The sequence below is a fragment of the Rhinoderma darwinii genome, chromosome 8 (genome assembly GCF_050947455.1).
Source record: "Rhinoderma darwinii isolate aRhiDar2 chromosome 8, aRhiDar2.hap1, whole genome shotgun sequence".
NCBI lineage: Eukaryota > Metazoa > Chordata > Amphibia > Anura > Rhinodermatidae > Rhinoderma > Rhinoderma darwinii.
Genome location: NC_134694.1, coordinates 64,456,856 through 64,483,278, shown reverse-complemented (window position 1 = coordinate 64,483,278; position 26,423 = coordinate 64,456,856). Strand labels below are relative to the sequence as shown.

The window sequence follows — 26,423 nt, the reverse complement described above, 5'->3', positions numbered from 1 at the left end:
AAATTTTTTCCTTCTAGGTAAGTTTCCTAGCTAGGTTCACACATGTGTTTTCTTTATTCTTTAGCAATATTTTATTATTTTTTTCTACAACTGATTTAAACTGATTGGAAAAACAAAAGCAAGAGAGACCGGATGAACAGCAGTGTCCGTTTGCAATCAATCATTGACCACCGTGATAAAAAAAAAAACTCATGGGCAAATGAGTCCCATCTAAATTTATATGATTGGTCAGCTAATACTTGACCTTCCATTAGCGCATGTAGACTTCTTAATATTTCTCAGATTGTTCCTTTAACATGTCTGCTGGTACTTTTTTTTAATTTAGTACACTCATGACTTTACAAATACATATACATATAGCCTAGAGCACTGCAGATTTACCATAATAACATACCAATTATTTTAACACTTTTGCTGCCAGGGTTTTCTGGACATTTTGCAACATTGGTACCTGAGACAATAGAAATTAAACTTGAATTATAAAAGAAATTGTATCCTACCCCTATATTTTCAAAAGATAAACACTTGGCATATTGTCTAAATGCCACCCAATACCTTATACTAATGACAGCATAATGCAATCTTGCTTCAAGCGGAGCATTGGAACTGTCCTTGCACGCTGCCTACACTCACCCATGCACTTCTGTGGCTGCCAGTTTTTATTGCGATAACCACTATTTTTGATAGGGATATGGACTTTTGTAGCCAGGGTGCACAGTTGCAAGAAAAAGTAAGATAACTCTTTGGAGTTACTTGGATTTCTGCATTAATTACTAATAAAACATGGTCTGATTTGTTTTTATCAGTGATTTAGATAACAATGTAACTAAACTAATAACACACAAGCAGTTACACTGTTCGTGTCTTTCATTGAGCATATTGAGTAAAACACCCACAGTGCGGGGAGGGGGGGGGGGGGTGGGCGGGACCTGTAGATCCCCTTTCAGCAGCAATCCCCTCCACCAAATGTTTCCTGTAGCTGCAAATAAGATTTGTGCAACAGTGAGAAGAAATTTTGTACCATTCCTCCCTGCAAACGTTTCAGTTAATCAATATTTCTGCGTTGCCTCGCATTTTGTAACGTCCATGGTCACTGACCATGGACTCCTTCCATCCAGTCGACGCCCTTCTCTCCAGAGATGTCTGCACATACGGCCGTCCTGTTCCACAGTGACCACCAGGGTGCGCTTGTGAGCTCAGTCTAGACTTAAGAAGCCAAAGCGCACGCAGGTGGGAGATTAAGCTGATTGCTCCCAGAGCACCCTGGGCTACAAGAAGGGCCCAGCCCCTTCCTCCCATGCCTGAGCATCGTTGTCGTACCCAAAGTTTGTCTATGCAAATGGTCTCCTAGTGTCTTTCAGTTCCCAGTGTTTCCCGTACCTGTATCCCGTACTATCCTGGTCAAGTGCCGTGCTGAGCTGTAGTTGTGCTGTGGTGCATACCACGCCTGTCCTGCTACTCCACGCCTGACGTCTGCCTGCTGCCTAGTCCCAGCCGAGCCTGCATTGCTTCTGTCCGAGCTGCCACAGGTACCCTATACGAACTATAGACTGTTACCTGCGCCCTGTTGGCCAGCTGCCATACCGCCAAGGCGGTATGGCTCAGTGGGTCCACAAACCCAACGTGACACATTAACAGCCCTCTTCAGGTAATGCCCCCTCATCTTGATAGGGTTAATGTCAGGACTCTGACTTAACTATACCAAAAGGCATCCTCTTCCTCCTTCAAGCATTCATTAGATGATTTACTTGTGTGCTTTGGGTCATTGTCTTGTGGCATCACCCAAAGTCTTTTCAAATTCCGGTCATGGACTGCTGCCCTTACATTCTCCTGTAAACATTTTTATTTGAAACATATTTTTGTACATTTTCAAAAAGCTGAAACCTACATAAATTGCCACATTCATGGAATAAGTAACAAAAATAAAAGTATATTCACAATTAATCACACATCTCCATGTAAAATATTTCAATGCACCTTTTGAATTCATTGTTCCCTCAATGATCACATGGTCGTCCAGGCCATGAGGAAGCAAAGAAACCCCAAACCATGATGCCTTCTCCAACATGCTTCACAGTCGGGATGAGATTTTTGTATTGTTGTGCAATGTTGTTCTTCTTTTCTTTTTTCTTTTTTTTTTTTCTCCAAACATGGCGTTGTGCATTTGTGTTTTAAAAAGTTCCACTTTTGTCTCATCTGTCCATGGAACATTCTCTTAGAAGCGTTATTGAACATCCAGGTGGTCTCGGTCTAAACAGAGCTTTTGTAGTTTGCAGAGTCTTCAGTAGATCTTTTGCTGTTACCCTTGGTTTCTTTCTCACCTCTTTCAGGATTGCCCCGTTATGCTCTTGGAGTAACAGGATTCCGACTCCTAGGGGGAACAGCAACAGTTCCCCCTAGGATTGATGTACACCCAGGTTTAATAGTCTTTTCCAGCCTCATGCGCCTTTATAATACATCTCTTGAAAGTTGTTTGCCTAGTGGCATGGTTCATGCTAACCAATCTTTTTGAGAAGAACAGATTTGTCAGTAACCAGGCTTTGTGTGTTGTTCAGTGGTCAAAGCACCTGTGAAACTCACACTATCCTCTCCTAGTTGAAACACCTGAGAGCAACCGAGCAATAGATTACAAGCAGGGCGATGGGGATTAAACATCAAACACAATGTCAGTTACACAGAATTATAACCAGTTTAACAGGTTCCCGACCGCTGGCTGTGTTTTTACGGCCAGCGGTCAGGGTCTCTGAAGTCCACCGTATAGACCAATTACGGCGGCACTTCAGAGTGTGCATGCGCGATCTCGTGCACTGTTGCTAATAGCACTGGGCAGAGTGTCAGGGGCCAATCTTTTTGTCCCTGAACATGTGATCGCTGTGACAACCAATCACAGCGATCACATGCATTTCAATGTAAAATATAGTGTGCACGCAATCGCATGCACACAGCCCTGTGCCCACGCTGTTACCAACAGCTCTAGGCACTGGGCAGGGTATCAGGGACCAATCTGATGGTTCCTGAACATGATCACATTTGTTTTTATTTTGACATTTCTGGCAGCAAATCTCCTGCCTCTTTTTTTCTTCTCACACATTGTTTCAGTGTGAGGAGAAGAAGAGACTTAGAGAGAATTGCTGCCAGAAGAATATTGTGAAAAAAAATAATACAGTGTTACACATCCATACACTCTTTGTATAGATAGATATCTATCTATACAATCTCCATCTATCTTTTGTTCTATCTACCTTTATCTTTACTAGAATATTAGAATAGACAGGTAGGGAATATATATATATATATATATATATATATATAAATGTATGTATATATATATATATATATATATATATATATATATATATATATATATATATATATATATATATATATACAGTGAAGGAAATAAGTATTTGATCCCTTGCTGATTTTGTAAGTTTGCCCACTGTCAAAGACATGAACAGTCTAGAATTTTTAGGCTAGGTTAATTTTACCAGTGAGAGATAGATTATATATAAAAAAAAACTGAAAATCACATTGTCAAAATTATATATATTTATTTGCATTGTGCACAGAGAAATAAGTATTTGATCCCTTTGGCAAACAAGACTTAATACTTGGTGGCAAAACCCTTGTTGGCAAGCACAGCGGTCAGACGTTTTTTGTAGTTGATGATGAGGTTTGCACACATGTTAGATGGAATTTTGGACTCCTCTTTGCAGATCATCTGAAAATCATTAAGATTTTGAGGCTGTCGCTTGGCAACTCGGATCTTCAGCTCCCTCCATAAGTTTTCGATGGGATTAAGGTCTGGAGACTGGCTAGGCCACTCCATGACCTTAATGTGCTTCTTTTTGAGCCACTCCTTTGTTGCCATGGCTGTATGTTTCGGGTCATTGTCATGCTGGAAGACCCAGCCACGAGTCAGTTTTAATGTCCTGGTGGAGGGAAGGAGGTTGTCACTCAGGATTTGACGGTACATGGCTCCATCCATTCTCCCATTGATGCGGTGAAGTAGTCCTGTGCCCTTAGCAGAGAAACACCCCCAAAACATAATGTTTCCACCTCCATGCTTGACAGTGGGGACGGTGTTATTTGGGTCATAAGCAGCATTTCTCTTCCTCCAAACACGGTGAGTTGAGTTAATGCCAAAGAGCTAAATTTTAGTCTCATCTGACCACAGCACCTTCTCCCAATCACTCTCAGAATCATCCAGATGTTCATTTGCAAACTTCAGACGGGCCTGTACATGTGCCTTCTTGAGCAGGGGGACCTTGCGGGCACTGCAGGATTTTAATCCATTACGGCGTAATGTGTTACCAATGGTTTTCTTGGTGACTGTGGTCCAGCGCTGCCTTGAGATCATTAACAATTTCCCCCCGTGTAGTTTTCGGCTGAGCTCTCACCTTCCTCAGGATCAAGGATACCCCACGAGGTGAGATTTTGCATGGAGCCCCAGTTCGATGTCGATTGACAGTCATTTTGTATGTCTTCCATTTTCTTACTATTGCACCAACAGTTGTCTCCTTCTCACCCAGCGTCTTACTTATGGTTTTGTAGCCCATTCCAGCCTTGTACAGGTCTATGATCTTGTCCCTGACATCCTTAGAAAGCTCTTTGGTCTTGCCCATGTTGTAGAGGTTAGAGTCAGACTGATTAATTGAGTCTGGACAGGAGTCTTTTATACAGGTGACCATGTAAGACAGCTGTCTTTAATGCAGGTACCAAGTTGATTTGAAGCGTGTAACTGGTCTGGAGGAGGCTGAACTCTTAATGGTTGGTAGGGGATCAAATACTTATTTCTCTGTGCACAATGCAAATAAATATGTATAATTTTGACTATGTGACCTTCTGTTTTTTTTATATATAATCTATCTCTCACTGGTAAAATTAACCTAGCCTAAAAATTCTAGACTGTTCATGTCTTTGACAGTGGGCAAACTTACAAAATCAGCAAGGGATCAAATACTTATTTCCTTCACTGTATATATATATATATATATATATATATATATATATATATATATATATATATATATATATATATATATATACACACACACACACTACCGTTCAAAAGTTTGGGGTCACCCAGACAATTTTGTGTTTTCCATGAAAACTCACACTTATATTTATCAAATGAGTTGCAAAATGACTAGAAAATATAGTCAAGACATTGACAAGGTTAGAAATAATTATTTTTATTTTAAATAATAATTTTCTCCTTCAAACTTTGCTTTCGTCAAAGAATGCTCCATTTGCAGCAATTACAGCATTGCAGATCTTTGGCATTCTAGCTGTTAATTTGCTGAGGTAATCGGGAGAAATTTCACCCCATGCTTCCAGAAGCCCCTCCCACAAGTTGGATTGGCTTGATGGGCACTTCTTGCATACCATACGGTCCAGCTGCTCCCACAACAGCAATATGGGGTTGAGATCTGGTGACTGCGCTGGCCACTCCATTACAGATAGTATACCAGCTGCCTGCTTCTTCCCTAAATAGTTCTTGCATAATTTGGAGGTGAGCTTTGGGTCATTCTCCTGTTGTAGGATGAAATTGGCTCCAATCAAGCGCTGTCCACAGGGTATGGCATGGCGTTGCAAAATGGAGTGATAGCCTTCCTTATTCAAAATCCCTTTTACCTTGTACAAATCTCCCACTTTACCAGCACCAAAGCAACCCCAGACCATCACATTACCTCCACCATGCTTGACAGATGGTGTCAGGCACTCTTCCAGCATCTTTTCAGTTGTTCTGCGTCTCACAAATGTTCTTCTGTGTGATCCAAACACCTCAAACTTCGATTCGTCTGTCCATAACACTTTTTTCCAATCTTCCTCTATCCAATGTCTGTGTGCTTTTGCCCATATTAATCTTTTCTTTTTATTAGCCAGTCTCAGATATGGCTTTTTCTTTGCCACTCTGCCCTGAAGGCCAGCATCCCGGAGTCGCCTCTTCACTGTAGACATTGACACTGCGTTTTGCGGGTACTATTTAATGAAGCTGCCAGTTGAGGACCTGTGAGGCGTCTATTTCTCAAACTAGAGACTCTAATGTACTTGTCTTGTTGCTCAGTTGTGCAGCGGGGCCTCCCACTTCTCTTTCTACTCTGGTTAGACGCTGTTTGTGCTGTCCTCTGAAGGGAGTAGTATACACCGTTGTAGGAAATCTTCAGTTTCTTGGCAATTTCTCGCATGGAATAGCCTTCATTTCTAAGAACAAGAATAGACTGTCGAGTTTCACATGAAAGCTCTCTTTTTCTAGCCATTTTGAGAGTTTAATCGAACCCGCAAATGTAATGCTCCAGATTCTCAACTAGCTCAAAGGAAGGTCAGTTTTATAGCTCCTAACATAATTGCACAAAGGTTTTCAAGTGTTTTCTAATCATCCATTAGCCTTCTAACACAGTTAGCAAACACAATGTACCATTAGAACACTGGAGTGATGGTTGCTGGAAACGGGCCTCTATACACCTATGTAGATATTGCATTAAAAACCAGACGCTTGCAGCTAGAATAGTCATTTAGCACATTAACAATGTATAGAGTGTATTTCTGATTAATTTAATGTTATCTCCATTGAAAAAAACTGTGCTTTTCTTGCAAAAATAAGGAAATTTCTAAGTGACCCTAAACTTTTGAACGGTAGTGTGTTTGTGTGTGTGTGTGTATCTGTGTGTATATATATATATATATATATATATATATATATATTCTCAATAGCGGCTTATTTTTTGGTTAACAGTAGGATAGATAGATAGATAGCTAGCTTGAGAAAGGCTCCGGTTGTGTGAGCCAAAACGTTGCACTTTTGGGGACAATAAAGCAACCTCTTCTTTCTCTATAAGCCTTTGTGAGTGCTGCCTATTTACTTATTTTTGTCTAGAGGGACAATGGTCTGTTCCCCCTTTCATTTAAGCCTCTGCTGCTGGATTCTATTTGTGTGTGAGTGTATGTGAATATATATAAATATATCTCTATACTACTGCTAACAAAAAAAATAAGCCACTATATATATATATATATATATATATATATATATATATATATATATATATATATATAATGAGAAAAAGAATAAAGCAGCACAGCGACAGCAGTGGGTGCAGGCTAGGAACCCTTGATATTGAAATTCCCAAAAAATGAAGGGGCAGCACTCCAAGGACTGGAGTGCCGCCTCTTAATTTTTTTGGGATTTTATATATCTGTATCTATCTATATATATATATATATATATATATATATATATATATATATATATATATATATATATAAAGCGTCGCTTCAGGTTTATCTTCAGGGGATGTTATCCCTGATGCAGTAGAAACAGCAGAACATGAAAGCGCAGGGCCTAGAAGCGCTGTAGCATCGGACAACCTGGTCCCTCCAGTTTAGGCTCTTCTATGGGCACCTGCTCCATCTTTTGGGCCTAGAATCCACGGATTTACTGCCACTCCTGGTATAACTGTGGAAAATACAAATTTTGGCCAAATGGATTAGTTCCATTTATTTATTACAGACTACCTCTTAAATATCATTGTCCACTAAACAAATTTATATGCTGCTCAGTATATAAGGCAGAAATCTTCATCCACCCATGCCACAGATTGAACGCCCACCAATTTGCAGGAATTAAAAAATTTGAGGCTCATCCTAAATATGGGTATTGTAAAAAAGCCCTCCATTAGGTCTTACTGGTCAACAAGACCCGCTCAAGCCACCCCAGTTTATTTTCCAGTAATGCCCAGGTCTCGTTATGAAACAATAATGAGGATCCTCCACTTCAATGACCACGCACAGGCCCCCCAGAGTACCTATGCAAACCGTGATCGGTTGTTCAAAATAAGACCGCTAATAAATAAATTTCTCTCAATAATTTATTTCTGCAACTATACACCGCTGAGCAGACTGTAAGTGTGGACGAATCCCTCCTCAACTTCCATGGAAGACTTAGCTCTCGACAATATCTACCTTCCAATAGGGCAAGGTATGGCGTTAAGCTCTATAAATTGTGTGAAAGCAGGTTGGGATATACTACCGCCTTCAGAATCTATGAAGAGCAGGACCGCTCAATAAATGTTCCTGAATGCCCTCCTGATCTTTCCATCAGCAGCAAAATTGTGTGAGAGACCACCTGTACTGCGACAATTTTTATTCTAGTGTGCCCCTGTTTAGCCATTTGCATGCTGCAAGGACTGGGGCATGTGGTACCATGCGCAAAAACCAAATTGGTGGGGAAGCGCATGGCAGCAATTGGTGGGGAAGCGCATGGTAAAGGGGGACTCCTGTGCTTATGCATCTGAGGAATTGCTGGCGGTCAAGTACAGGTATCGCAAAGATGTATACGTGCTAAGCACGATTCATACCACAGGAACAGTGGCAGTGAGGGAAAGAGAGACAACATCGGACAAGCACAAACCAGTGAGCGTGTCCGAATATAATAAGTACATGGGGGTGGATTTAAGCGACCAGGTTTTACAGCCCTATTTGGTGAAGCACAAAACAAAAACCTGGTACAAAAAAGTGGCCATTTATCTTCTACAGGTGGCAATCCACAATTCATTTGTGCTCTGTAAAAAAAAAAAAAAAAGGCAGACACACATACCTGGATTTCCAGGAGAAAATTATCGAAGGCCTCATATTTGATGTTAAGGACACCAGAGAATGCCCCCAGTCTGAGGATGTCAAACGACTGACTGAAAGACATTTTATCACTCGCATTCCCCAAACACCAACTAGATACAACCCCCAGAAAAAGTTCAGCGTCTGCAGAAAAGATGGGCGCCGCAAAGATTCACAATATTTCTGTCCCTCGCAACCAGGCCTGTGCATTCACCCATGTTTTAAAAAAGACCATGCTGTTCTGAATTATTAGTCTTTAGTTAATTAGTTGAAAATATATTTGCCCTACATTACATTTTAATTTTTCCAATGATTTTACTCAAAGGGTGAGGGAGGGAATGGGTGGGGGGTGGATGTCATGTTTGCATATTTTCTAAAGTTCATCTGCTGGAAAGCTCCATTTGCATAAACTTGCAATTTTTTATTTTAGAAACCCCCAAAAAATAAATTCCCATTATACCCCTAGATGAATATTTGGGGATCTCTGCTTCAAGAGCAGATATTTTGAAAGTGTTATAGAAACTCTGATGAAAAAAGGTGTGAAATAAGCGTCTTCTATCGTAAGCCCTCCTACATCTCTAGGTGATAAATAACTCACACATATTTGGTATCCCCATGGACGGGAGAAATGGAAGAATTTGAAAGGAGATTAATTTTGTCCATGGTCTATACGGTGTGTGAAAAATGCTTGCATAAACTAATGCAAATTTTATTTTGTTCCATCTTATCCAAGAAACTTTCAGAAGAAAACAGGACCTTCTAAAAATGATAAACCCCTTGAAGAAAACCTTGTGGTGTCTACTTCTGTGAATGAAGTAATTGATGGGGTGTTTCTAATGTTTCAGCAGCATTAGGCACCCCCATAAAACAGTATTCTGCTATAAAATCAAGTGCAGAATTCCTGGACCAAAAAGCCTCCTTTTTTGCCAAGACCTGGCACATGCCCACACAGTGAATAAAGCACACATATTTGGTATCCTCATGCTCGGGAGAAGTGGAAGAATGTGAAAGGAGATACATTTTATCCGTAGGCTATACTATGTGTGGAAAAATGCTAGCGTAAACTGACGCATTTGCTAAATTCTTGCCTTTTTTCCAATTTTGCCCACTTTAGAGAAAAAATTAAAAATGATGTATACTGACAAATGCATTTAAAACAACGCCCTATCTGTCCTTTAAAAAGAGTGTAAAATTCAAAGATGAACTTTATTCACCTGCAGAGTTATAATCATCTAAAGAAGCACATAGCAAAATTGTGACATTTGCTCTGGTCACTTAGCTGTAAAACAGCCTAGTCCTTAAGGCCTCTTGCACACTCCGTCACCGTTTTAGCGTCCGTTTTTGACGGATCCGTGTGCCCATTTTGTTGTCCATGTAGTTTCCATGTACACTCTGTGTTTTCCATTTCCGAGCGCCGAGCCTGGTACTGTCCAGGGTGCTGAAAGAGCAGAGTTGTTCAGCGCTTGTCACTGTACAGGGTGCTGAAAGAGTTAATGGGCTGCACTGATCGTCGGTAACTCTTTCAGCACCCTGGACAGTGACTAGCGCCGAAGACTGACCATTCTCGGCGCTCGCAAAATACTATTTTAATGAAATAAAAAAATCAGTTCATACTTACCCAGAACTCCCTGCATTTTCCTCCTGTCTGGCCTCCTGGGATGACTTTTCATCCCATGTAACCGCTGCAGCCAATCACAGGCTGTAGTGGCGGTTACGCCGGACTGGATGACTTCAGAAGGCCGGCCTCCTGGGATGACGCTTCATCACATGTGACCGCCTCTGCAGCCAATCATAGGCTGCAGCGGCCACATGGACTGCCGCGTCATACAGGAAGGTCGGACTGGAGGAAGACGAGGGACTCGTCACCAAGACAATGACCGGGGTACATATGAACTGCTTTTTATTTTATTTTTATTAGCAGCCTCTTCTCTCTATCAGTGATCGATAGAGAGAAGTGGCTGCCGATTAGTGTAATATCTCTAATGTACTTCTGCCCACCTGTTGCTAGGCAACGGCTCCGTCACACACGGATGGCACACGGATGTCTTCCGTGTGCCTTCAGTTTTTTTGACGGCCCCGTTGACTTGCAGGGGCCTCACCGTCACGGAATCTCGGACCAAAGTAGGACATGCTCTACTTTTGTCAGAACGGAGCAACGGGACCGTCAAAAAAACTGAAGTGTGCATGGCCCCATAGAAATTAATGGGTCAGGGTGCTAGCCGTCAGAAAAACGGCTAGCACCCTGAAGAAAAAGACTGAAGTGGGCATGAAGCCTAACCGGTTAATGTTGATTTTCTGGGTTTTTAGTCCTATTTTAATGTCATTGTACACCACACACTTTTGAAGAGGGAAAAATTTGTCAAAGTTAATCCTATTGTTCAACCTTTCTTTCCTCCAACTCAGGTACCGCCAGTGTAGCGAGAGCTTGGAGCTCTGCTTTTGATGATATAATTGGCAACCACATAAAAAATTACTTTAAAGAGAGACTAAATATCAAAGTGGAAAATGTTGTGGCAGAATACCCAGATTTCTTTGCCCTCTTACTCGTCATTCTGCTAACAGGTAGGTGCTCGTATTATGTATATTGTATAGAATGTATAAGTGAAATACCACCAATTCGCCTTTTCATGGCCGCCTAGTCTAAGTCCTGCAAAGTTGTCCCCTGCTGGCTGGAGTGGGTGCTCGGCTATCTGATGATAGTCGGGCTCCTGCTCCAATGGTAGCGATCGAAGTTTACTTTGATCGCGGCCATTTAACCCCTTAAATGCTGCAGTCAATAGCGACCACGGCACGTAAGTGGTTTACAGAGGGAGGGGGCTCCCTCTGTCACCCATCGGCGGCCTGCAGATGCGATCGCGGGTGTCTGATGGGGTGCCATGGCAGCTGAGGGCCTAACAAATTTTTGCCATTGCCCCCAAAGAGATAATAATAAAACTTGATCAATAAGTCCCATGTACCCGATAATCCTATACATATGTAGTATCATACTGACTATAGAATAAAGGTAACCTGCTATTTACGCCACACGGTGAAAGGCGTGCATTTTAAAACACATAGAACAATGGTGAAAATTCAGTTTTTTTGTTTTTTTTTCTATTCCACCCCAAAAAAGTTAACAAAACGTAATCAAAAAAATATATGTACTACAAACTGGTGCCATTAAAACATACAACTAATCCCCCCCCCCCAAAAAAAAAGTCCTCATACAGCTATGTAGATTGAAAAATAAAAAATGTATAGCTCTTTAAATGCGACGATGGAAAAACAAAAGAAATTGCTTTGTCATTAAGGCCTAAAATTGGCTAGTCACTAAGGGGTTAATATATCCACATTTGGAGGAAATAGATTGTATCACATAACCTTTATTCCTTTGTCCAGTTAATTCCAGCATCCTAAAGACTCGTTTATTCATGAACCGGTTCAGGAACGGGCTGTATTGAGCCTTCCGGACCAGACACCGTTTAGCCATTTTTAGCACTCGTTAGTTTAACTTCTATAACCTTTTTATTTCTTGGGTTAGTGACGTGATTTTTAATTTTTTTTTTCCCCTAGACAACAAACATTTCTTTTCTAATCATTTTAATCCTTTTTGCTATTTTTAGAATTTTAGGCTTCTAGTTTGAAAATAATAGTAAAAAAATAAGCTTTTTTACTTTTCAACAAATTTTTTCTGGTAATATAGTTTTATCCTGAAATAGACCTTTTTATTTGTGATATTCATTGTATACCGTAAATTTTGATATTACATGTGTATTTTAGGGAAATGGGTCAGGGCTATTCTTACGACAATGATGGCCGTGGGGAATCTTTTTGGGGTGGATATATTGTTCTTTTTATTTAATTTATTTTTACTTTTTATTTTACTTTCATTTTATTTTTTTATTATGGCTTGCCCCTCAATGGTCAGAAAAGACCTTTGGGGAACTTTATTTTTTTTCTCTATCACACCATTTTTTTCCCCAGTAACTGCGGCTGCGTAACAACCCCATTTACAGGAAAATTCAGCCCTGTTATAATAATTATTGTCACTGTTAGGGCTGTGCTGGGTCCAGTTAGAAGTAGCAGCAGTCTTTCATGAACGGCATCCCAGCGACCATGTGACTAGTCACACGATCACTGGGACCAATAGATGCCACTGCCTCTATTCTATACACAGCGTTCATTGAGATCAGAGAAGACAGAAGCACCTGACATTTAGCTACCCGATCACTCAGGCAGCCAGCTAAAGCCCGCGCCGTAGATGTACTATGCCATGGGTTTTAAGGACCTCGACCGCCCGCCGTATAATTACTGTGGGCAGTTGGGAATCAGTTAAGGTTAAAGTACACACCAGGTGCATCTCGGGATATCACCTGTACGGGGTTTTTTTTGTTTGTTTTTTGTTTAGGATTTCTGGCAGAAACAATACTTCATCATATCACCCCTTACCTGATTGTCTATGGTTAATTTGAATTTTGGGGGTCCCTTGGTGTTACATCTGTTATAACATGGACAGTTAAACACTTGTAAAATACACCTGTCTGCATCGGCAAAACTTTATTTTATTCTGCCTGCTTTAACCCCTTCCTGCTTTGGCCACTTTTGACCTTCCTGACAGAGCCTCGTTTTTCAAATCTGACATGTTTCACTTTATGTGGTAATAACTTCAGAATGCTTTTACCTATCCAAGCGATTCTGAGATTTTCTCGTGACACATTGGACTTGCTCGGTACATTTTTAGGCAGTTATAACACACAAAATTGTTGCTAATTAACATCCCCATATGTCTACTTTAGATTGGCATAGTTTTTTTTTTGAACATCATTTTATGTTTCTAAGACGTTACAAGGCTTAGAACTTTAGCAGCAATTTCTCACATTTTCAAGAAAATTTCAAAAGGCAATTTTTTCAGGGATCAGTTCAGTTGTGAAGTGGCTTTTAGGACCTTATATATTGGAAACCCCAAATAAGTCACCCCATTTTAAAAACGTAACCCCTCAATCTATTCTAAACAGCATTTAGAAAGTTTCTTAACCCTTTAGATATTTCACAGGAATTAAAGCAAGTAGAGGTGAAATTTACAAATGTCTAATTCTTTGTTTTTGCAGAAATTCATTTTTAATCTTTTTTTTTTTGTAACACAAAGTTTAACCAGAGAAACGCAACTCAATATTTATTGCCCAGGCTCTGCAGTTTTAGGAAATATCTCGCATGTGGACCTAGTGTGCTTATTGACTGAAGCACAGGCCTCAGAAGCAAAGGAGCACCTAGTGTGGTAATGGACTGAAGCACCGACCTCAGAAGCAAAGGCGCACGTGGAGGATTTTGGGGCCTCATTTTTATTAGAATATATTTTAGGCACCATGTCGGGTTTGAAGGGCTCTTGCGGTGCCAAAACATTTGAAATCTCGCAATTGTGACCACATTTGTGAAACTACACCCCTCAAGGAAATTATCTAGAGGTATAGTGAGCATTTTGACCTTACAGGTTTATTGCAGAAATTATTGGAATTAGGCCGTGAAAATGAAAATCTACATTCTTTCAAAGAAAATGTAGGTTTAGCTATTTTTTTTCTCATTTCCACAAGGACTAAAGGAGAAAAAGCAATGCAACATTTGTAAAGCAATTTCTCCCGTGTAAAACAATACCCCACATGTGGTCATAAACGGCTGTTTGGACACACGGCAGTTCTTAGAAGGGAAAGAGCGCCATCTGGCTTTTGGAGCTCAAATTTAGCAGGATTGGTTTACGGAGGCCATGTCGCATTTGCAAAGCCCCTGGGGGATCAAAACGGTGAAAACACCCAAAAAGTGACTCAATTTAGGAAACTTTACCCCTTGAGGAATTCATCTAGGGGTGTGGTGAGCATTTTGACCCCACAGGTATTTCATTGCTTTTATTTTCACTGCCCAATTCTAATAAAATCTATCCTTTTAGTCGACTACGCTATTGCTTCCGTCAAAACTGCGGGTCCGGTGGACAAAAGAGACAAACGGAAACCACGGGCATCGGCTCCGTCACCATTGAAATCAATAGTGATGGAAACGGAAACCCCTGGTGTCTATCGGTGTCAGTTTGTTTCTGCTCAGGGTCCCGTTCTGAAGGAAACCTCCGACGGAACGTCAGAAAGGGACCCCAATGCAGATGTAAACAGAGCCTAAGACGTAGCTTTAGCTCAAAATTTTTCATTTTCTCAACAAATAAAGGAAAAAAAGAACCCCAACATTTGTAAAGCAACTTCTCTGGAGTACGGAAATGCCCCATATGTGGTCATAAACTGCTGTTTGAGCACACAGCAAGGATCAGAAGAGAACGAGCGCCTTTTGGCTTTTGGAGTGCAGATTTTGCTGGATTGGTTTCTGGTCGCTATGTAAGATTTGCAAAGCAACGCTTGGCATTGTGCTTGGTGATGTAAGCTTGCATGCAGCTGCTCGCCCATGGAAACCCATGCCATGAAGCTCCTTCTCCATCCTTGTTCGAATGTTAATGGCAGAGGTTTGGAACGCTGCATTTATTGAGTCAGCATAGCGTTGGTGACTTTTTTGCACTATGTGCCTCAGCACTCGGGGACCCAGCTCTGTACATGGGCTGCGACTTTGTGGCTATGTTGCTGTAATTCCTAAACGTTTCCACTTTCCAATAATACCACTCACAGTTGAACGTGGAATATCTAGGAGGGAAGGTATGTCACGAATGGACTTGATGCAGCGGTGGCATCCGATTACAGTACGACGCTGGAACTCAGTGAGCTCTTTAGAACGACCCATTTTTTCACAAATGTTTGTAAAGTCAGACTACATGACTATGTGCTTGAGTTTATACACCTGGGGCAATGGGACTGAAGGAAACACCTGAATTCAATGATTAACCCCTTAGTGACCACCACTACGTCTTTTCACTAATGTGCCTTAGGTTAGGCTGCCACCTTTACACGGCGGCACAGTCTAAGCCGTGCACGGGTGTCCCGTGCAGGCCGGGGTTCGGCTGTCTAATGACAAACGGGCTCCTGCTCCAATGCCTAGGATCGAAGTTTACTTAGATAGCGGCCGTTTAACCCGTTAAATGCTGCAGTCAATAGCGACCGCGGAATTTAACTTGTTTACAGAGGGAGTGAGCTCCCTCTGTCACCCATCGGCACCCTGCAAATGCAATCGCGGGCCTCTGATGGGGTGATATGGCAGCCGGTGGCCTGATAAAAGCCTCCAGTTCTGCCCTGGGCATATGCCTATTAGGACGTGCCAGAGTTACACTGACAGGCAATAATGCTTTGGTATACTAAGTATACCAAAGCATTATAGCAGCGATCTGAAGATCGCATAGTCCCTAGTGGGACTAAAAAAAGAAGTCATGTAAAATAAAAATTACAGTAAAAAAATAAATCCTTTTTTTCCATAAGTGTTTTTATTTAGTAAAAGTGTAAAACAGAAGTACACATATATGGTATTGCCTCAACCGTAATGACTCAAACAATAAAGTTAATATGTCATTTAAACCGCAAGGTTAACACCGTAATAAAAAAAATGCAAAAAAGTATGGCTAAATTGCTACTTTTTTTCCATTGCCCCCAAAAAAGTTGTCATAAAAGTTAATCAATAAGTCCCATGTACCACAAAACCATACCAATCAAAACTACGTCTCGTCCCGCAAAAAACAAGCCCAAGAAATCACGGTTAGCGGAAAAATAAAAAAAATTACGGCTCTTGGAAAGAGACTATGCAAAAACAAATAATTTTAGTTCAAAAGGGTTTTTATTGTGCAAAAGTCGTAAAACATAAAAAAACCTATACATATGTGGTGTCGTCGTAATCGTACCGACCCATAAAATAATGGTAACATGTTATTTACGCCACACAGTGAACGGCGTCAATTTAAAACTCATAGAACAATGGTGGAATTTCAGGTTTTTTTTTCTATTCCTTCCAAAAAAAAGTTAATAAAAGTTAATAAAAAATTGATATGTACCCCAAAATGGTGCCATTAAAAAGTACAACTAATCCCGCAAAAAACAAGTCCTCATACAGCTACAGTGAAGGAAATAAGTATTTGATCCCTTGCTGATTTTGTAAGTTTGCCCACTGTCAAAGACATGAACAGTCTAGAATTTTTAGGCTAGGTTAATTTTACCAGTGAGAGATAGATTATATAAAAAAAACAAAACAGAAAATCACATAGTCAAAATTATATATATTTATTTGCATTGTGTACAGAGAAATAAGTATTTGATCCCCTACCAACCATTAAGAGTTCAGCCTCCTCCAGACCAGTTACACGCTCCAAATCAACTTGGTACCTGCATTAAAGACAGCTGTCTTACATGGTCACCTGTATAAAAGACTCCTGTCCACAGACTCAATGAATCAATCTGACTAAAACCTCTACAACATGGGAAAGACCAAAGAGCTTTCTAAGGATGTCAGGGACAAGATCATAGACCTGCACAAGGCTGGAATGGGCTACAAAACCATAAGTAAGACGCTGGGTGAGAAGGAGACAACTGTTGGTGCAATAGTAAGAAAATGGAAGACATACAAAATGACTGTCAATCGACATCGATCTGGGGCTCCATGCAAAACTCACCTCATGGGGTATCCTTGATCCTGAGGAAGGTGAGAGCTCAGCCAAAAACTACACAGGGGGAACTTGTTAATGATCTCAAGGCAGCTTGGACCACAGTCACCAAGAAAACCATTGGTAACACATTACGCCGTAATGGATTAAAATCCTGCAGTGCCCGCAAGGTCCCCCTGCTCAAGAAGGCACATGTACAGGCCCGTCTGAAGTTTGCAAATGAACATCTGGATGATTCTGAGAGTAATTGGGAGAAGGTGCTGTGGTCAGATGAGACTAAAATTTAGCTCTTTGGCATTAACTCAACTCGCCGTGTTTGGAGGAAGAGAAATGCTGCCTATGACCCAAAGAACACCGTCCCCACTGTCAAGCATGGAGGTGGAAACATTATGTTTTGGGGGTGTTTCTCTGCTAAGGGCACAGGACTACTTCACCGCATCAATGGGAGAATGGATGGAGCCATGTACCGTCAAATCCTGAGTGACAACCTCCTTCCCTCCACCAGGACATTAAAAATAGCTCGTGGCTGGGTCTTCCAGCACGACAATGACCCGAAACATACAGCCAAGGTAACAAAGGAGTGGCTCAAAAAAAGCACATTAAGGTCATGGAGTGGCCTAGCCAGTCTCCAGACCTTAATCCCATCGAAAACTTATGGAGGGAGCTAAAGATCCGAGTTGCTAAGCGACAGCCTTGAAATCTTAATGATTTACAGATGATCTGCAAAGAGGAGTGGGCCAAAATTCCATCTAACATGTGTGCAAACCTCATCATCAACTACAAAAAACGTCTGACTGCTGTGCTTGCCAACAAGAGTTTTGCCACCAAGTATTAAGTCTTGTTTGCCAAAGGGATCAAATACTTATTTCTCTGTGCACAATGCAAATAAATATATATAATTTTGACAATGTGATTTTCTGTTTTTTTTTTTTTTTTATATAATCTATCTCTCACCGGTAAAATTAACCTAGCCTAAAAATTCTAGACTGTTCATGTCTTTGACAGTGGGAAAACTTACAAAATCAGCAAGGGATCAAATACTTATTTCCTTCACTGTATGTCGACAGAAAGATAAAGTTATAGCTCTTTGAATGCGACTATAGAAAAAAAAAAAAAGTTTGGTCATTAGGGCCTAAAATAGGCTGGTCACCAAGGGGTTAAGAGAATTGTTCCAATACTTCTGTCCATCTTCTGTGTACCTCATGTCTACTGGCTCTGCCTGTAGAGGGTAGTGTAATTATCTTTTTCTTAATATTCTCCTAAATAAGATAAGAGATTATAAGTATAGAGGCTGAGATGTGATCTTCATTGTAAGACCAGGGCTACACACAAACTCTTTGTAGTAAGACTTCTTTCTATAAAGTAATGGGCTACCTGTGATCCATGTTGAACAAAAGAAATACCTTTTTGAAGTCAAGTTAATATTCAATACACTGGTTTTATTGCACAATAATAAAATACGGCATGTAAGCACTCATTTAGCATATTCTGAACTGAAAATATATTTTTTTCATTTTGGGTGGTTTAGGCGGTTTTATGAATACTTGCCAATGTATTTTATTACCTTTTTTCTGCTTGCTTGTGTCGTGGAAGTCAATGGCTCAAAATATAATAGACTGAAATTTAGACGAGTGTTCCAACAGACACTCACGCCAGGAACTTTATCCAGCATCCTAATCAGATCAAAATAGAGAATTTGCTGATACCCTCACTTATTTATATATACAAAGTGAGTTGTAGGGAACCACAAGGTGTACACCACCAAATAATGTAATTTATTATATTTTGGAAATAGGGAGAAAGGAAAAGAGTTTTGGAACCACAACTCTTTTCCTTTCTCCCTATTTCCAAAATATAATAAATCCTAATCAGATCAGTTTCATACCGATATATATCGAAACAGCAGAAAAAAACACACAGACTCTGCTGGTATGCTCAAAATACTCCTCTGGGTTTTTTTGCCAAACTCAATTACAATAATATCATTCAAAAGTGGTGTAGGCTTGATGTTAACCAATCAGAGGCAGTGTGACAATATTTCTTATTCAGCCAATAGCAGATCATAAGAATATTTCAAGTACATAATTATAATTCTTCATGAAAATGCTGACATCCGGTAACACCTGGAGACAAACATACAATGGGGTTTTGTTAACTGTTCTTTCCCATGAGGGAGTTTGTTGCGATAACGAGAAACCGTTGCATTTTATAGCTGGGCGTTCAGCCAACCCGCTAGCATAGATGTATGAAGGCCACACGTTGAACACATAAAGATAACACATTTCTTTGAGACTCGAGCAGAACTATGTAGAGGAAAGGTCATTTAAAATAATGGAGAATACATATTTTAGTAATCCGGCCTGCTTGATAATTCATATTGTAATTTAATACAGAGAATATAAGCATATAAACCATCCTTCACACTTGTAACAGTAAATCAGTCCTAAATTGATGCCCCTATCCTTTTTAGGGTATGTATGCCCTAAGTAAAACATACTTCAATGTATGCGACAGCCGTGTCAGCACCAGGCAAGTGCAGGGACCTACTAGAGGGGGCGAGCACAATTCTGATCTGCCTATATGTCCTGTTTAATTTCTCTTACACAGGATAGTAGGAGGAACAACACATGACTCTGCAACAATCCCCTCTATTCTATCTTCCCCAACTGATTCTTTCTCCTCCAATGACACAGTATCTTGGAGGGGAGGGGAGGGACACCTGCTCTTTGACAGTTCATGTCTCCTTATTTCATTATTTTTCTTCCTCGTCTTTCTCTCGGCTTGGACTCCAACCCATGACCTGCTGTATCAGAGGCAGAAACACGTACAGTAAGCCAGCGGCTCCACTGTGCTGCATTATGGGATTTTTTTTATGCCTAAAAGCCTCGATCAATACATAAAGTGATCAAAACTACTCTCTTATTGCACAACTGCACAGGCGCACTCCCGAGCTAGACGCACTGCATTGTGGGAAGTCAGGGAATTCTCAGCGCTTCTGATAAGTTCTGGCAGATGTCAGAGGACACATGTCCTGCCCCTTCATCTTACTTACAGAGCCTTTTTGAATAGATAAAACAGGCTGTTACTATGGCTAAGAAAAGGTATGAGATGGGGTCTGAGCGACTGAATACTAATGTGCATGACTACCAGGTAGACAGACCGCAAAATACAGGTTTTAGGGCCTGTTCACATCAGCGTTGTTGTTTCCTTTTTTATGTTTCTGTCGATTGAACAGTGGAGGGCTTATTTTTTGCGGGGCAAGCCGTTCTTTTTATTGGTACCGTTTTGGGGTACATGCAGGTTATTGATTACTTTTTATTCCATTCTGTGGGTATATATACACAAACAAATATATATATATATATATATATATATATATATATATATATATATATATATATACATACACACTACCATTCAAAAGTTTAGGGTCACTTAGAAATTTCCTTATTTTTGAAAGAAAAGCAGTGTTTTTTTTCAATGAAGTTAACATTAAATTAATCAGAAATACACTCTATACATTGTTAATGTGCTAAATGACTATTCTAGCTGCAAACGTCTGTTTTTTAATGCAATATCTACATAGGTGTATAGAGGCCCGTTTCCAGCAACCATCACTCCAGTGTTCTAATGGTACATTGTGTTTGCTAACTGTGTTAGAAGGCTAATGGATGATTAGAAAACACTTGAAAACCCTTGTGCAATTATGTTAGCACCGCTGTAAATAGTTTTGCTGACTAGAGGAGCTATAAAACTGACCTTCATTTGAGCTAGTTGAGAATCTGGAGCATTACATTTGTGGGTTCGATTTAAACTCTCAAAATGGCTAGAAAAAGAGAGCTTTCATGTGAAACTCGACAGTCTATTCTTGTTCTTAGAAATGAAGGCTATTCCATGCGAGAAATTGCCAAGAAACTGAAGATTTCCTACAACGGTGTGTACTACACCCTTCAGGGGACAGCACAAACAGGCTCTAACCAGAGTAGAAAGAGAAGTGGGAGGCCCCGCTGCACAACTGAGCAACAAGACAAGTACATTAGAGTCTCTAGTTTGAGAAATAGATGCCTCACAGGTCCTCAACTGGCAGCTTCATTCATCTCTGAGACTGGCTAATAAAAGGAAAAGATTAATATGGGAAAAAGCACGCAGACATTGGACAGAGGAAGATTGGAAAAAAGTGTTATGGACAGACGAATTGAAGTTTGAGGTGTTTGGATCACACAGAAGAACATTTGTGAGACGAAGAACAACTGAAATAATGCTGGAAGAATGCCTGACGCCATCTGTCAAGCATGTTGGAGGTAATGTGATGGTCTGGGGTTGCTTTGGTGCTGGTAAAGTGGGAGATTTGTACAAGGTAAAGGGGATTTTGAATAAGGAAGGCTATCACTCCATTTTGCAACGCCATGCCATACCCTGTGGACAGCGCTTGATTGAAGCCAATTTCATCCTACAACAGGACAATGACCCAAAGCACACCTCCATATTATGCAAGAACTAGTTAGGGAATAAGCAGGCAGCTGGTATTCTATCTGTAATGGTACGTACCGTATGGTACGCAAGAAGTGCCCATCAAGCCAATCCAACTTGTGGGAGGACCTTCTGGAAGCATGGGGTGAAATTGCTCCCGATTTACCTCAGCAAATTAACAGCTAGAATGCGAAAGGTCTGCAATGCTGTAATTGCTGCAAATTGAGCATTCTTTGACGAAAGCAAAGTTTGAAGGAGAAAATTATTATTTAAAATAAAAATCATTATTTCTAACCTTGTCAATGTCGTGACTATATTTTCTAGTCATTTTGCAACTCCTTTGATAAATATAAGTGTGAGTTTTCATGGAAAACACAACATTTTCTGGGTGAACCCAAACTACTCATACTGCCCATACTCTGCCACCACTCCATTTGTTCGGCATCCCGATAGAAAATAATGTAGCGCTGCCCGAGCATGTGCAGTACCGCTCCATTCAAATGTGGCTCTCTGGAGCGGCAAGGTAGGCCCGTTCTCATGATTGGTGGGGGTCCCAGTGGTCGAACCCCTATCAACCATATATTTATCACCTATCCTGTGGATATGCGATAAATATTGATTATGGGAAAACCCTTTTAAGTAGAGAAGTACCGAAGCCTAATTCTGACTTTTGCAATGCAACCGCTCCAGTGTGGTGGGTCAAATATCTAGTGAACGGACCAAGAAAAACTTGTATGAGACTGACACGCTGAATGCCTTAATGGAACACCTGGGAAACTTTTTAGTTTTGAGCAGGGTTTCAATTAATAATTTACTCAATTGCTGGTTAACTTTTTTTGAATCATTTCTTATTTTTACAATATACTTGGCTACTTAGCATTAGAATCGTTTGTGGTTCTTCAGCAAAAATTACCTTATTAATCTAATGACTATTTTCCATGTGCTAGATTTCAGGTTAGCCATGTGTGTAGACATGTTTATGACAAGACTATGAATTGAAGATTGTGAATGGCTTTTTTTTTTTTTGTAAACTGCAGTTATGTTCATTCATTTTACTGTTCTTGCTCTTTGTGCGTGAAATAAAGTAAAGAAAATGAGGGATTCCTTTGTGCCGATGCAGAGAAGCTTTTTTTTTTACTGAATGAGCTTTAAAATTCCTAATTTAGCTTTGTTCTATCTGCCCCAATATACATTTAGTTATGAATTTTTTTTACTCATTGTGGCACGCTCTATCCTCGCTGACTGGGATTTTAATGCACTTTCAGGAGTTGTATAAAGATAACGGAAGTGCAGAATAAGACAATAAAAGAGAATAAAACCCCTATATAGCTTAATACAGGGCGGGCTAACCTGCAGTTCCAGATCCGTGGACAAGAGTGATGCGTTATCTGGGGGGGGGGGGAAGCAGACACCTTTTTTTTTTCCATACTACCATTTTATTGACAACCAACATTACATACTTATGGCTAAGCTATAGACTTTTAAGAACTCCGTTTAGCCTCTAGGATTATGATGGCGATGAGCACGTTGCATTATTGCAACATCTTTGAGCCTGGGCTGGTGGACCTTCAATATTTGACTCATTGGGATTTGAATGCTTGAATCTCTGCCAATCAGTAGAATGAAGGGGCTACATAGCATCTTTTTCATAACGTACACAGGCAACGTGCCGTACATATGGTTGTGGCTGTGCATGACTACATTGACAGAAAAAAATAAGTCATGGTTGTCGGAGTTGAGGGAGACAAAAATGAAGGGCATCAAAAGTCAAATTTGGTGTTGTGATGATCACACGGGTGCCTCTGACCATATATCTTGAATAACATATAGTATCTGTTTGTAAGGCAGAAAATAGGCATTTGTCCATCCAGTTCAGCCTAAGGGTATGTTCACACGCTTAGCAAAAAACGTCTGAAAGTACGGAGCTGTTTTCAGAGAAAACCGCCTCTGGTTTTCAGGCGTTTCTGAAGCTGAAAATGAAGCTTCTTTTCATTTGGAGCTTTTTTTGAGGCTGCTTTTGAGGCACTTTTTGAGGCGTTTTTCATAGTGTTCAATGGAAAATCAGCTCCAAAAACTGCCTCAAGAAGTGACATGCCACTTCTTTTTACGGAGCATCTTTTTATGCTCAGTTTTTAAAACAGCAGCGTAAAATACGCCCCGTATGAACTAAATGCTGTTTTTCCCATTGATTTCAATGGGCAGATGTTTGTAGGCATTCAGCTTCCGTTTTTTCAGGCGCTTTTCGAGGCGTAAATGCCCCGAAATACGCCTGAAAACACTGCATGTGAACATACCCTTATACTCAATGCAATGTTGATCCAGGGGAAGACAAAACTCTCATGAGGCGAAAGCCAATTTTCCTCATCCTAGGGGAAAAATTCCTTCCCAACTCCAATATGGCAATTTTGACCAAATGATCAATGACCCATCTACAGTAATCTAGTAAACATAACTTGTAATATTATTAGGGTATGTTCACACGATGAGAGGCATTTACGTGTGAAAAGACAGACTGTTAACAGCTGCCTCGTTTCACACGTAAATGCTCCTCGCATTTTGCGAGCCGTCTGAGACGCTCGTAAATCTTGAGCTGTGCTTCATTTAGTTCAATGAAGAACAGCTCAAATTACGTGGCAAAGAAGTGCCCTGCACTTCTTTGCCGAGGCAGTCCATTTACGCGTTGTCGTTTGACATAATACACCTTGTTTATGTCTGAAAATAGGTCGTGTGAACCCAGCCTTACACTTAAAGGCACACAGGCCTCCTTTTGAACTCTTGTGAATTCACCACAACACCTTTTGGCAGAGAGTTCCATAGAATCATTGCGTAGAAACCTTTCATTTAGACGTAGAGCATTCCCCCTTGTTAAATTTACAGTCCTGAGTATAAATAATCATTATAATCATAATAAAAAAAATCTCTATTGACCTTTTGATATATTTATACATAATTATTAGGTCACCCCTAAAACCGGCTTTTTTTTTTTTTCTAATCTAAATGACACCAAGCTACTGTAGTCTCACCATTCCATTTATTATTTTAGTTGGCCGCTTTTGAAACCGCTTAAAAGCTATCTACACCATTTTGAGGAGCTTTTTTTTTTTTTTAACAAACAGGTCAGTCAGTTTGTTTGTAACTTTATTATTATTTTATTCAAAATTTTGTTTTACTTTTTAAGATACAGCTGCTCAGTATTATCTATACAGTGCAGCTGTATCTTTCGCTATGACCTAAATCTTTCAGTCCCGCGAACCTGACTGGTTTAACACGCAGGATCCACCTGTAATCTATCACATGTAAGTTATGGGCTTAGATGTGATGGATAACAGCTGGGTCCTGCATGTCAGAAACACACAGGACCTGCTGCCACTGAACCATAGAGAATACAGAGCAGCTGTATCTAAAAAAGTTAAAATAAAAACGAATTATAAAGTTACACCAAACACACTGGCTGACAAGTTTATTTAAAAAGAAAAAAAAATGCCCATCAAAGGTTTACATAGCCTTTAAGCTCAGCTATGTCTTTCTTGTGCACTGGTGCCCAAAACTGCACACACTATTCCTTGTGCGATCTGACTAGTGATTTATATAAAGTGGTAGAACTTTGTTCTCATCACGTTCATCTATGCCTATTAACGAACACTTGATCTTTTTTTGCCTTGGCAGTAGTGGCCTGGCACTAGGTGCTATAGTTAACTGTCAACTAAAATTCTTAAGTCCTTTTTCCATGTGTATTTTACCCAGTATTTTCCCATTTAGTATGTAATGGTGATGTGTATTTTCCCCAAAGCCTTACATTTATCAGTGTTAAACCTCAATTGCCTCTTCTCTGCCTCTACAAAAAACTCCATGTGAACTACCCATAACAGAAATATACACTTTTAAATTAAGAACGGTAACTCATGACGATCATACCTTGGCAGTTTTAGTGCTTTGTGGTTAAAACTTTAGAATTTCAAGTGAATTTGCATAGAAAGGTGCCTGCTGTTCAGATCTACACATTACATTTGAAACTTGAATAAAACAGTGCCATGCATACTTTACTCCTTACAGCGGTATCCGTAAATAAATAATATTATATAAGGAAGATCATTTTTATAATATCTTCAGGGTGTTCTGTCAGAAAAAAAAAGACTGTAGTTAGTTACAGTACATAGTCAGATTGGATCACCGTTACTAGAAGGGTGCCACAGGGGTCAGTATTGGACCCTTTGCTGTTTAATATATTTATTAATGGCCTTGTAGAGGGATTATGAAGTAAAATTTTAAACTGTACCTGTAAAGATTAAAAACTTTTATATACGTGTTCCTTTTAAGACCATAAAGAAACTCTTTAATATATTATATAAAACTTACTACAAGCCTTAGCCTGCTATGCTGTAGTCTTCTTCCCTCTCTTCCTGCTCCTCCGTTGCTGTTACTGCTGCTGTCACCGCTCGTCATTAGGAATTCGTAGCCAGCAACCTCAGACTCTGGCTACAGATTCCATGAAGAACAGTGGCTAAGGGGGAGGAACTCCGTCGACCTGTGCACTCCCGATTCTCAGCCATTTTAAACAGAACAGCTGTCACTGCTTGCTGCCGTTTCTAGCTGGGTTTTTACACTGTACTTCACTGCTGGAATCCCTGGGCAGAGTGCGAGTAAAGGCTCTGCCTGGGAATCCTCCTGACGTCACTGCCCATGTATGGGCAGTGACGTCAGGAGGTTTTCCTTGGCGCCGAGTCCTGGGCAGAGCCTCTTACAGCACTCTGCCTGGGGACCCTAGCACTGCTGCTGACGTCACTGTCAT

General features: G+C 40.3%; 1 protein-coding gene across 1 annotated transcript in view; it reads left to right on the top strand.

The window, feature by feature from the left end:
• The window catches only part of SLC7A3 (solute carrier family 7 member 3), a 169,264-nt gene that overhangs the window by 82,079 nt on the left and 60,762 nt on the right, over window positions 1–26,423 (top strand). The window contains exon 3 of the mRNA XM_075834289.1: window positions 11,020–11,178. Within this exon, the coding sequence (XP_075690404.1) occupies window positions 11,020–11,178 (159 nt within the window). The remainder of the gene's footprint in view (window positions 1–11,019; window positions 11,179–26,423) is intronic.